The 12,672-nt window shown below is 28.1% G+C and overlaps 2 protein-coding genes across 2 annotated transcripts; one reads left to right on the forward strand and one right to left on the reverse strand.

Moving 5' to 3' along the window:
- The first annotated feature begins 1,009 nt into the window (after positions 1-1,009).
- LOC112772554 (thylakoid lumenal 19 kDa protein, chloroplastic) lies at positions 1,010-3,259 on the forward strand. Its single transcript, XM_025817524.3, has 2 exons — positions 1,010-1,641; positions 2,540-3,259. Exons 1-2 carry the CDS (start codon positions 1,266-1,268, stop codon positions 2,914-2,916), a joined length of 753 nt encoding a protein of 250 aa, XP_025673309.1. The 5' UTR covers positions 1,010-1,265; the 3' UTR covers positions 2,917-3,259.
- Positions 3,260-6,805: 3,546 nt separating this feature from the next.
- On the reverse strand, positions 6,806-9,214 carry LOC112773270 (B3 domain-containing transcription factor VRN1). Its single transcript, XM_025818348.2, has 4 exons — positions 8,947-9,214; positions 8,183-8,585; positions 7,283-7,425; positions 6,806-7,202 (listed from the first exon to the last, which is right to left on the reverse strand). The coding sequence occupies exons 1-4, from the start codon at positions 9,034-9,036 to the stop codon at positions 6,969-6,971; spliced, it is 870 nt and encodes a 289-aa protein (XP_025674133.1). The 5' UTR covers positions 9,037-9,214; the 3' UTR covers positions 6,806-6,968.
- Between the last annotated feature and the right edge of the window lie 3,458 nt (positions 9,215-12,672).

A 12,672-nucleotide genomic window follows, 5' to 3' on the forward strand; every position in this document is an offset into this window, starting at 1 on the left:
CTTTTTATAAATACATATAACCATAGAACTTTTACCATAATTTATAAACAATCAAGTATTAGCATAAACCGTAAAATCCATATCCTAATTTATGAACAAGCACATGGACACATAATCAGTAAAACTCCTGCCACGGATATCTAAATTTATACCTAAACCACGAGACTAAAAGATGATTACACTCTTGAGAGTGCGAGTAAGAGTCTAATACATAAGTTAACAAAAAATCTAAAATCCCTACAGTTTATTTAATTTTTTTGTTAACTTATGTGTGAGTTTTTTTCTTTGAACTATTTAATTTATAAAAAATGTAGGCGTTAGTTCGTTTATATGTTAAAATTTAACTAATATCGAATTAATTTTTTTATTAAATTATATCTTAGGCTTTTATCGATAACTTATTTAATTTATAAATAATTTATAGTGTGATGATTTGTATGTTAAAATTTGATTAATGTCAAATTAATTTTTTTGTTAATTAATGTGTTAGAATTTTATCTTTTAATTATTTAATTTATAAATAATTAAAAATTTAGTGATTTATTTATTAAAATTTGATTAAAATCGAATTAATTGTTTTTGTTAATTTATGTGTTAGACTTTTACCTGTGACCTTATTTAACTTATAAATAATTTTTAGACTTTTTGTTATGAAATGTGAGTCTTATTCTCGCGGTTATTTTCTTTAATTTTTCTATGTACTCTCTATATTCTTTATGTACTCTCTATTTATTGTCTTTTTTTATTTATCTTTTTATTTAAATATTAACTTGTTATTACTTTTATTATATATAATTATTTTTATTTTGATTTATTTTTCAAATGAACTATAACTCCTATCATAATACTTTATTATAATATATATATATATATTCTCTTTAAGTAAGTTAAAAATAAATCGTCTTAATAAATAAGTCAACAAATTTTCTAAAATACTATATATAATGTCTATTAATTATTTTACAAAAATTATATGATTTATATTATCATTATCTTTTTAAAATTAATAGGATACACATATAATCAATTTTGTATGATTGTATCTATGTAAATAGTTACTCTAATTGTTTTATTTAAATAAATTGCTAAAAAGAAGGTACACGGTGAGAATCGACGTCAGCTGAATCGTGTGATTCCTGTAACTTCTGGATAAGAAAAAAATCCGCTCAAAAGCACCAATCACACAAGATAACATATCGGACATAAACAAACATCAAACATTAACGTTTTCCTGCACCATATTCTATCCCCACACAAAAACAGCCATGGCCTCCCCCACCATGTTTTCATCACCATCTTCCATTCTCTCCTTCTCCTACTCCTCCATCACCTCCACCACACCAACCATCACCTCCACCACACCAAAACCATCTCAACAACCTCTCTTCCCACTACTTGCATCGTCCAAGCAAATATTAACAAAACTAACTGCCGCTGCAGCCATAGCCACCATTATAACCGCCGCACCTGCACCTTCCATTGCATCCTCAGAGCCTTCGTACCGTGTCTACTATGGCACCGCTGCCAGCGCCGCAAACTACGGCGGCTACGGCGGCAACTCTAGTAAGAAGGACTCCGCTGAGTATGTGTACGATGTCCCTGATGGCTGGAAGGAACGTTTGGTCTCTAAAGTTGAGAAAGGTATACACAATTTGTATAATTAATGTGTATAAGAAGTTATTGTACTTTAGTATCTTGATCAATGATTTTAGAATAAGTATTATGAATTTAAAATAAAATATTTATTGTATTTTCTTTAAGAGAGAAAAAGGATATTTTAGAAACAAAAAATTGGATAGCAAAGAAAAGAGAATCCCTTTATATATGTAATAGGTAATACATAATAGATACTAGATATTAAAGATTAGAGTACTAAAACTAACTATAAAAGATTATAACACTAACAAATCTAACAATTAAAGAATTAAAACTAACTTATAACTATGAAATATTGCTTTTGTTAAACATATTTAACCAATGGTTAACTGTGTAGCAATGCTATTAGTGAATAATCTCACATATATTATTAACGATTAGTTAGATTTGTCTAACAAAGACAATCTTTGGTAATTATAAGTTTTAATTCTTTTATGATCAAATTTGTCTATATGATAATTTTTTATGGTCAGTGTAGGTACTTTATTTCATTCATATAAATTTGTTTACTTAACTATCAACTTTTTATCATCAATTTAAATACAAAATTTTGATAAATTATGAGCATGTAGCTGATGAGGACTGTACTTGCTAAATTAAGTATATAACACCCAAGTGGTTGGTTCTATCCGACGAGAATTGTATAACAGTAGAGATTACTTAGAACATTCAATCCACTTGCTAAAATCTTTCTATTCTATGATTCATTAGTCTCAAACGATTATATATAATAGCATAAATTCTTAGGATTCAAGTTTTTAGGATTGTATAAAGTAATGTAGTATAAATTACTTAGAAATTTCTCTTGCTATAACAAACTAATGACACTAAATACACAACTCTAGCAAATTTCTAATTGTTATTTTTTTTTCCCTATCATCAGGCACCAACGGAACAGACAGTGAGTTCTACAACCCAAAGAAGAAATCAGAGAAGGAGTATCTAACTTTCCTCAGCGGGTTTCGCCAGCTTGCACCAAAGGACGCAGTGTTAAACAACTTGGCTCTCTCGGATGTTGATTTGCAGGACCTCATCGCGAATGCGGAGAGCTTGACCTCTGAGGAAGTGAAAGATGATCAGGGACAATTGTATTATGTTTACGAGATTGATGGGGTTGGTACTCATAGCTTGATCTCGGTAACTTGTGCTAAGAACAAGCTATATGCTCATTTTGTCAATGCTCCTACTCCTGATTGGAATAGAGACAAGGACATGCTGAGGCATGTTCATGAGTCTTTTAAGACAGTAGGGTCCTATTAGCAATTTGGTTATATAATTTGATATGAAACCTTTTGAAGTGTTTCATGGCTCTCTGTTTTATTTGAAGAGGATGGTGTCCTGTGATCGCATGCAATTTTGGTATAATGGCCTTTACATGGAAACTCTGAGTTTCAGGAACGGTTTGCCATAATCTTTTGCTATGTCATTATGGGGAATAGAATCTGGTTATCGTTGGAGGTTGGTAGTTAAAATTAAATTTATGCTTATTTTGGTTGCTGAGCAGGGGAAGTTTCCGAATGCTTTTAGATGTGTTCTTGAACAATTTTATTTCCAGTTCCCGAACGAGCATTCAAAATAAATCGTACTTTCGCCTTTTTGGTAAGAGTAATTCTAGAGAGCAAAATTTTTTTCAGCTAGCTCTTTTTAAATTATTTTATTTATCTTAAATTTTAATCCTAGATTTTAAATTGTAAATCTAAATCTTAAAGTTGATTAATATTGACTAACTAAAATTAGTTTTCTATACTTTTTCCTTTGATAAATAAAAAAGTAGTTATTTGATAAATTGCTGCCTTGAATTTTGGCTTTACATATTATACTACTGGAGTCATATGTAGTTTTCTACCCAAATTCATTTATCTCTGTCTATTGGTTAGAATACAAGTTTCGTGAGAGAATCTTCGACCTAAATCTATCTATCTATTTATAATATATAAAACAATTCTATTATACATATAAATCTTTTTGGCATATAAATTCATATAAGTTGGTCTAAATTTAACAAAAACAATCCTCAGTTTAAATTACGTGTAAACACGAACTTTTTCAACTCTTGAATAGTGCAAACGGTTCTTTTTCCTCAATCAAAACCACAACGCTCAAAATTCAAACAATGATTAAAATCTCTCAAAATCGTCGCAAAAAGTGAAGGAAGTTTCAAAGCTGAATTCGAAAAGAATGATGAGAAAATGAAATAAGAAGATGAAGAAGAAGCAACAGTACAAATCCACCGAAAATTCTTAAACAATACACATAAATGTCTTAGTTTTACACCGAAATTTGTTGCAATTACACAAAAATATTTTTTCTAATGCTGCATTTGTTTTCTTCTTTTTTTTTCTTATTTCTTTCTTTCTTTTAGTTGAATAAATGTAAATTCATCCTCTTCTAAATAATTTTGCAGCATTATGTGTTTCTTCTTCTTTGTTTGATTTTTTTATTTTTATTTTTATTAAGAGAGTAAAACAAAAATAAACTTGAGAAGGTAAAATAAAAAAGGAAAGATGAATAAAAAAAAAAGGTGGTGATGATGATGAAAAAAATAGAAGAAGAAGCAGCAGAAGATGAGGAGGAGGAAGAGGAAGAGTTTTGAATTATGCAAGTACAAATCCACCAAGAATTCTTAAACAATACACGTAAATATCTTAGTTTTACACCGAAATTTACTGCAATCCAAAAAATGTTTCCTTTAAAGCTACATTTTTTTCTTCTTTCTTTCTTTTAGTTGAATGAATGTATGTTTATCCTCTTCCAAGTAATTTTGTAGCATTATATATTTTTTCTTTTTCTTTATTTAATTTTTTTAGTTTTTATCCTGTTAAGAGAGTAAAACAAGAATAAACTTCAGAAGGTAAAATAAGAAAGAAAAGGTGAATAAGAAAAAGAAAAAGATGGTGATGATGATGAAAAAAAGAAAATAAAAAACAACAGAAGATGAGGGAGGAGGAAGAATAACAGTTTTGAATTATGCAGAGTACAAATCCACCAAAAATTTTTAAACAATACACATAAATGTCTTAGTTTTATACCGAAATTTGCTGTAAATACACAAAAATATTTTCTTTGATGCAGAATTTCTACATTACATTCAATTCAAACCATCAACGATGAACAATAATTTTCACAAACAAAAACAACATTATTCACCTACTGAATCATAAACTACTAATGAAAACATTAACTAAAATTGAACCACACCTCAACTACTTGATTGGATTCAAAACAATAATCTACTTCGCTCTGGTTCAATTGACAATTTGAACTTGAATAATTCATTATCTTCAACAACGAGATAATTGTTCAAAACTGATTTCAGAGCTTGATTTCTAAAACGTAAAGAACGAAGGAAATTGCCAAAAATGAAGAAAGAGAATGCAGAGAACGAACGAAGAGAAACGCAGAGATGAAAGAGAATGTAGATCGAAAATGCTGAGAAAATTCGAAAAAGAAAACGAAATTCTTTCGAAAAAGACAGTTATATATTCGCGCATTGATTGAAAAGTTGGTTAGATAGTGGCGCGTGAGGTAAATTAGATTAAAGAGACTTGTATATGTAAATAACTTGTATACGGAGAATATTTCTATATAAAAATTGATAGCACTCTTTTATACCATGAATTTTAGCCATCTTATTTTTTTTTAATTGTGCCATATTAACACTTCTAAATGTATGACAACATATGAGAATCAATCAATTATCTTTAAGAAAAAATTTAAAAAACCTCTTACCTATTATTATTCAATTGAAACATAAATTATTAATTAAATAAATAAAAATATATAAATAAAGTGTCATGATAATTATAATTATAAAAAATTTTAGTTACAAATATTCAAATCCCACGTTATTTGACTTATTTATACATTTTGTATAAAACTCTTATCACTACACTATTTAGTCTATTTACAAATTGTGTTACATACAATTCTTATTACTATTATTTTATTTTTTAATTTCTCTTACAAATTGTTAAAAATGGCTACAAATAAAGTTAATTCATAATTTTATATTATATTTTTGATATTTTTATTTGAATTTATTTTTTTCTAATTTTTTTATTTAATTATTTATAAACAATAAAAATAATAAAGATGTAAATTTATACAATTCTAATATAAAAAATTTATGTTTTCTTTTTTTTTAAAATAAATGAATTCAAGTTCCTAAAACCAATAATCTAAAATCCAATTTGTATTATATTTTTGTTGAATAATTATATGAAATTATATATAAATTATCAAATAAATATTTTACAAAATATTTTTAATATAAAATATTTTAAACATTAATATACATATTATTTAATTAATTTCTAAAAAATATTAAAATATATTATATAGTATAATTAATTTACACTCTTCGCACTTTGCGCGGGTCTTAATTATTCTAGGTTTTAGAATACTTCAAGCAACTCTAATACATGATCAAAGATCAAATGTGGGCTTATTATAATTTGACTCTGCCTTGATTGAGCTTGTGCAAACTAGTATAAACTTCTTTTGGGTTTCAGTAATGTTCCCTATTGCATCCTTTTAGTCAAAAGGAAAAGTTGCCTCCCTCTCATTTTTGTTCATTGCCGATCTCTGAATTAGTATTCCTTTCTTCACGCTTGGTTCATGTATAGTTGATTTTCAAGAATATGAAAGTTGATACCACCTAACGTTCGATAAGATTGGACTTTTCACTTTATATCACAAAAAATTGGTTATGTCGGTGACTTTTGGCCATTACACATATTCGACTCGCAAAATGGGATATCACACCTTAAAAATTAGCTATTAAAAAGAGAAGAATCACTCCTCTTAAATATAACATCAAGCATTTTATACTACTGACTGTGAGACTTTAGTCACTCCATAATATTCAAGTCTGGAATGGATACTTAAAACAAAATTCCTTTGGTTGTAGAAACTATAACAAAAATATTTTTTTTTTCCCAGATATAGATTTTTTGTATTTTTTATACTTCCCTAAATGTAAGAACAGCATATATTGTCTGTTTCTCTGTTTCTCTAGTTCTCTCTTGGACAGAATTCAAACAAAGACATGTCACATGTATGATATATCAATTATCACATGCATTGCCATTCCCCTAAACTTTACAAATTAAAATCATTCACAAATTTTGATAAACAAAATTATGCATGGTTTAAGCTAATAATGGACCATAGATTCTTACTTCATATATTCCAAAATTAACTACAATGTTCCAATTCATCTATAAGGGAATCAGATGCAATCCAAAGTGACATATCTTCAGCTTTTCACAAAAAAAAAAGAAAGCAACAGAATCCAAGTGGATAAACTATCTCTACCTTTTGAAAACATGAACCTTAAAAACTGAATCTTCCATGTTAATCAGTTCAAAGACACAAACATCTTCAGCTTGCAATCCATTCTCATGGACAAACAAGGACCAACCACCTGAGAGGCGGCGAGCTGAGTTGCGACAAGGGAGCAACTTTACTTGCCATTGTCTTTCCCCAACCTTAAGCGCCACGTCCTTCACCTTGTCCTCAATGTAACCTTTCAAAGTCGGTACATTCTGCAACATATCAGAACAGAAATTAGGGACTTCAAGAATGTTTCAAGAATAATGCTGAGGCTTTTTTTATTTAATGGTACCACTTGGTATTCTGTGAGGTAACTTGGCTTTATGAACAGTGTGAAGAAAGGGTTATAGGAGATGAATTTCTGAGCTATTTCCTGAGCTTTAAGTTCCTTTGGCCAATTCAAAGATGATGTTCTTCTTCGAATAGAGCTCTCACCTGTTAGAATGCAGAAGAACCAAGTCTCAAGCAGTTAATCCAGTTGAATGAATTTTCGGTTATAATCTGAGAATTTTAATCCCTCATTAATCATGATATTCAAAATGTAAAGCTGATGTATCATGCTATTGCTATACTACTATCACTAATGTCTTAAGGCTTTTGTAAAGGGAAGCACAATTTTATTTATGTTGATCAATATACAAATATGGAATTATAGCTTTTTAGGTCCAAAAATTCCAAAAGTAAATGGTGTCTATTTGGAGATAGGTACTTATGCTTTGAACTATAGATGTATATAGGGTTATCAGTTATGGTAGAAACCAAAATCACTTAATTTTGAACATTTTTAGACCAAAATCATGAATCACAATTTTTATAATTTTTGGCACATATAAAAATGACTACTTTTACCCCAACATAAAAAGAACATGTATGTTTAACCCTATACAAATAGGAAAGATGAATATAAATATATAATCAAACGAAAAGTATAACAAAAATGTTATATGTACTAAAAGTTAGCTACCAAATTAGTCATCATGTATTTTTGTATGAATCATGTATTGTCTAGTTCAATTTTAAATATATGTTTTGTGACTTTACATATATTTTATACCAATAATTAATTTAATGACTGATTTTTGGTATACACTAACATAGTTAAAAATACAAATACCTCTGTGAAATAATACACCACCACCAACATGCAATGAAAAAAACAATAAAAGATGAAAAAAACAATAAAAAGCAATACCTCTGACTTTCATATGAGGCTGAGGAGAAAACAATGTCAATCTTTTTCCAGCGTCATTATTTTTTACAGGGATTTCCTTTAAGATTCCAACTGTTTTCTCATCTCTCTGGTCACATTTGCCCTTTCTATTCACAGTCTCATATTTGGAATAATCTATTTCTAGATCATTTATCTCAAGTATGATTACATCAAACTGAGAAGTTTCTTCATATTTAAACACAACTAAATGTCCTTCATTAAGAGAGTAGTTTTTGGTAAATTCCTTCCATCCTTTTACAAACCAAACTTCATCACTATTCTTTTTTGTCCAATACACTTTCCATAGAGTGCCATCTGGAGGCTTAAGAAACACTGGATTTGAAAGAGCGCTTCCATGTCTCCTTGAAAACTTATTGGGTATTTTCTGTGTGAAAATCTGTTAGTTAGTGTGCCAAAAGTTCTCACACCTTAACCAGAAATAAAAAAACAAACAAAGAAAATAGCCTAAACTATAATTTTCATCTATGTATAAAAAATAAATAAATTCCTGCTTTTAGTTTTTTATTTTTGTTCTGAAGATGGCTATTACATCTGGAATGCTCTCACCTGTTGATAATAATAATAATAATAATAATAATAATAATAATAATAATAATAATAATAAATAGATGAATAAATTACCTTCCAAATAAAAACTCTCTTGTTAACTATTATATATGATATGATCATAAAATCAATAGCAAATATGTATAGCTCTAATGCAAATAAAACATAAATATGCTTACAATCCTTTGAAGATTAGTTTTGAGTATAGCCTTGAAGAAACGGAAATGCAACATAATGTTGTTCTGGCATTGATGGTGATGAGAAGACATGAATAATGGAGTTTATTTTGGGTACCATGAAGGCATGAACTGAGAAGATGCTACAAGTAAAATAAAGCAAGCAGTTCAATATCTCTCCGGTGAGAGAAACCATAGCAGGTGCCCCATTTATGATCCTACTTGGCTAGATATCTGCTCCCACCACAGTGTCATGAATACCCTAACGGTTGATTTACCAAGGACTAGTGTCAATGTATATAAGCATAAGCATAATTATTTAGGGGGAATAGTTTGGCTCCATTGAAAAAAAAAAAATGGATGATATGCGGTGTTAAATTTAATTTTTTATTGTTTTTTTTTATATTTATTTTTTGTCTCACTTATAGAATTAAGCGTGAGATCACACTTCATTTCTTTAAATATTAAAAAAATTAAAGAGGATCCGTTTCCTTATTTAAGGTGGGTTTAGTTTAGGTTTCGTACATTAAATACATCAATTTTTTGTTTGGTTATTTTTTCTTTTTCTAAACATATAATATTCTTAAATCCAAGTTTACCTAAAGCTAAAAATTTTAACTTTTATATTCAATTTTTTTCATTGTATTAAAATTTATTTCCTATCCACCAATCTTATCTTTTATTATTTATATGATGAATTTGATTATTTTTATTATAGTATTTTTTAATTCTCTCTTTTGCATATTATTATTTTTTATAGAAATTTTATTATTTTTTGTTTATTGTTATTTTTTTTGTATGTATGAAATAATATTTTTTGTTTTGTATTATGATTCTATTAATTCTATTAAAGTACTAAAAAATACTAAAAATACTAAAAAAATAGTATTAAAATTTATTTAAATATTTAAAATAAAATTATAAAATAATTATTTAAATTTATATTTTTTTCAATAATTTTTTATTTAAAAGTAATTTTGAATAATATAATCCAAACAATATTTAGTTTACTATCATCAATTTTTATATAAAAAGTTACCAAATATAAACCACATTAATACTAATTTACTTTTGAACAAAATCAACTTTATAAAATTGTGGTTCGAAACTAGCTACATTATTTTTTATTATTTTAAATGCTAATTATGAATTATATAGTAAAAACGTACACTAGTTTTTATAGATATTATTTTAATTTTATACTCATTTATATTTAAATTAATTATATTTTTTATTATTCAAATTATTAATATAAATGCAATTAAATTTGCATAAATATAAAAGATCAAATATTTTTATTAATTACAATATAATTATTTTTTATAATTATATGATATTTATTAATATTATTTTTCAATAAATACATATAGTATATAATAATATAATAAATATAAACTAATTAGTTAGTTATTAAAATAAAAAATATTTACTTTAATATAAAATAAAATTAAAAAATTTTTATTATAAAAAAATACTAAAAAATTTTGTATACTTATTTAATAATAAATAAATTATAACTTGTTGATTATAATTATTAAAATTTGATTGTTTTTAAAATATTAATAAATATATATGTATATGTTTTAAATTTTAATTTTAAATTTTAATTTTTTTATATTTTTTATTTATGTGATGTTAGTTTTATTGGTTCAACTAGTAATTTATTGGTTGAATTAATAAATCAATAAATCAGTAGTCTAACTTGTTTGAGTTCGATTATGATAATTATAATATTAACATATATCTTTAGAATAAACATATATGATAGTTAAACATATATTATTGTTAAACTCTTTAATTTTAATTTTTTCTTCCTGTTATGGGACATTTAATACTGTTTTTTTTATGCCCAACATTTAATACTGTTAATTAGCATTCATGTCTCCTGGCTAATGATGCTTACTCATATACTCCTAATAATATCCTTACTATTTTCCATGGGAAACAACCTAAATGATTATTAGCAATTATGAATTATGAGAAAAACATATGATTTAACTATATTGGAAACTTGATAAAGGGACAAGGCAGCACACAAAAGCTAATATAAGGGTAGAGGATTATTAAACATAAATTATATTAGTGGAATTGTACTAACACGCCACGTTATTTTTATACGAACATTATTACAACTATTCATAATCTATTTTCAATATATGTGAGCGTTGATCGAAAAAGTATTTTTGATAAAAGTAAGTTGAATCGAAATGAGTTAAGTGTGGTTTCTCGAGAAGATGCGCGCGCGCGAATTTGAAGTTGGAGGTAATCGGTGTTGATGTGGATTTCGATTGTTTTGTTAATCGAGTAAGACAAATCGAGTAGAAGATTCGATTCGAAGAATTGAGTAAGGCCTTCGAAAGAGCTGATCGATTAGTTGTGAAAGTGAGAAGTTAATGACTTTTATTGCACGAGGAGATCATGGGGAATATCTACAATCATACGGCGGGAACAGTTACCAAGAGAGACTGCACTTCAAATTTGAAATGTCATATTTAATTGTAATTAATTATAAATTACTTGGTTCTCGAATCTTAGACCAAATTCGATTACAACATGGAATCAGTTAGAAACAGCCTTTCATGCTCAGTTCTATCGAGGTGAAATGAACGTAGCAGTTACCGATTTAGTGGCTTTGAAACGTGAAGATGGTGAGACCATTGATGATTATTTAATACGTTTCAAAAATGCTAGAAGTAGATGCTATGTGTCATTACCTGAGAATGAGATAGTGAAAATAGCAACTATGGGGTTGAGATTTTATATGCGCAGAAAATTGCTTAATGTGCATATTCCCAATTTGGCTCATCTGGCTGAAAAGGTTCGACATACCGAATTTATGAAAAAAGAGAAAGAAAAATATAGGAGTGAGCAGAGGTCGAAGAGTAAATTGTTTACTCGTAAAGAAAAGGTGGCATATGTAACTATGAAATCCTCAGAAGAGGAATTCGATTTCGAAACAGAAGTCGATTTGGCTAAACTTAAGAAAGGTCCTCCATATGTTTGCTCTTTACTGAAAAAGCTTCCTAGTAATGAAAAGTTGAATGATTTAAAACTTAAAAGTGGAAAGAAGTATAGTTTTGATATCTCAAAATCTGATAAGATTTTCGATGTGTTGCTTAGAGATAAACAATTAGTTTTGCCTGAGCGTAGAACTTTACTTTCCATAAAAGATTTGAAAGGAAAGCCTTACTGTAAATTTCATCAAGCAACTAGTCATTCGACTAACAGCTGTGTACGTTTCAGGGATTTGATTCAAGAGGCAATCATGGAAGGATGTTTGAAATTTGACGATGGCAAGAAGGAGATGAAGGTTGATGCATATCCCTTCGAGGTTGATGCCAGTTGTGTCGAGCCTTACTTAGGAGTGAATATGGTTGGCATGTCTTATGATTTCGATGAGGCTCTTGATGATTTTGAGTCACAGGTAAAGTCTGTATATCCCAGAATGGGAGATAGTTTGCTGGACTTCTTGGTTCAGCAGAAGATAAAAGACTGGGACGTATCTCTGTGTCCACGGTGTAATGCTGTCTTTGATGCTGAAGCGGCAGCAATCTTTGAAAAAGAGAGAATGAAGAAAGAATTGGCTCATAGGGAGGAACAAGCATGCCAGAGACAGCCAATTCGACGTGTGGAGGGTTCTAGTTCGAAAATCCCTCAGCATGATGTGACCGCATCTCTAAGTTGATCTTAAGCTATAGGTGTTCAGTGGATTAGAAACTGTCAAGAATT

This window comes from Arachis hypogaea, chromosome 18 (genome assembly GCF_003086295.3).
Source record: "Arachis hypogaea cultivar Tifrunner chromosome 18, arahy.Tifrunner.gnm2.J5K5, whole genome shotgun sequence".
NCBI classification, from domain to species: Eukaryota; Viridiplantae; Streptophyta; class Magnoliopsida; order Fabales; family Fabaceae; genus Arachis; species Arachis hypogaea.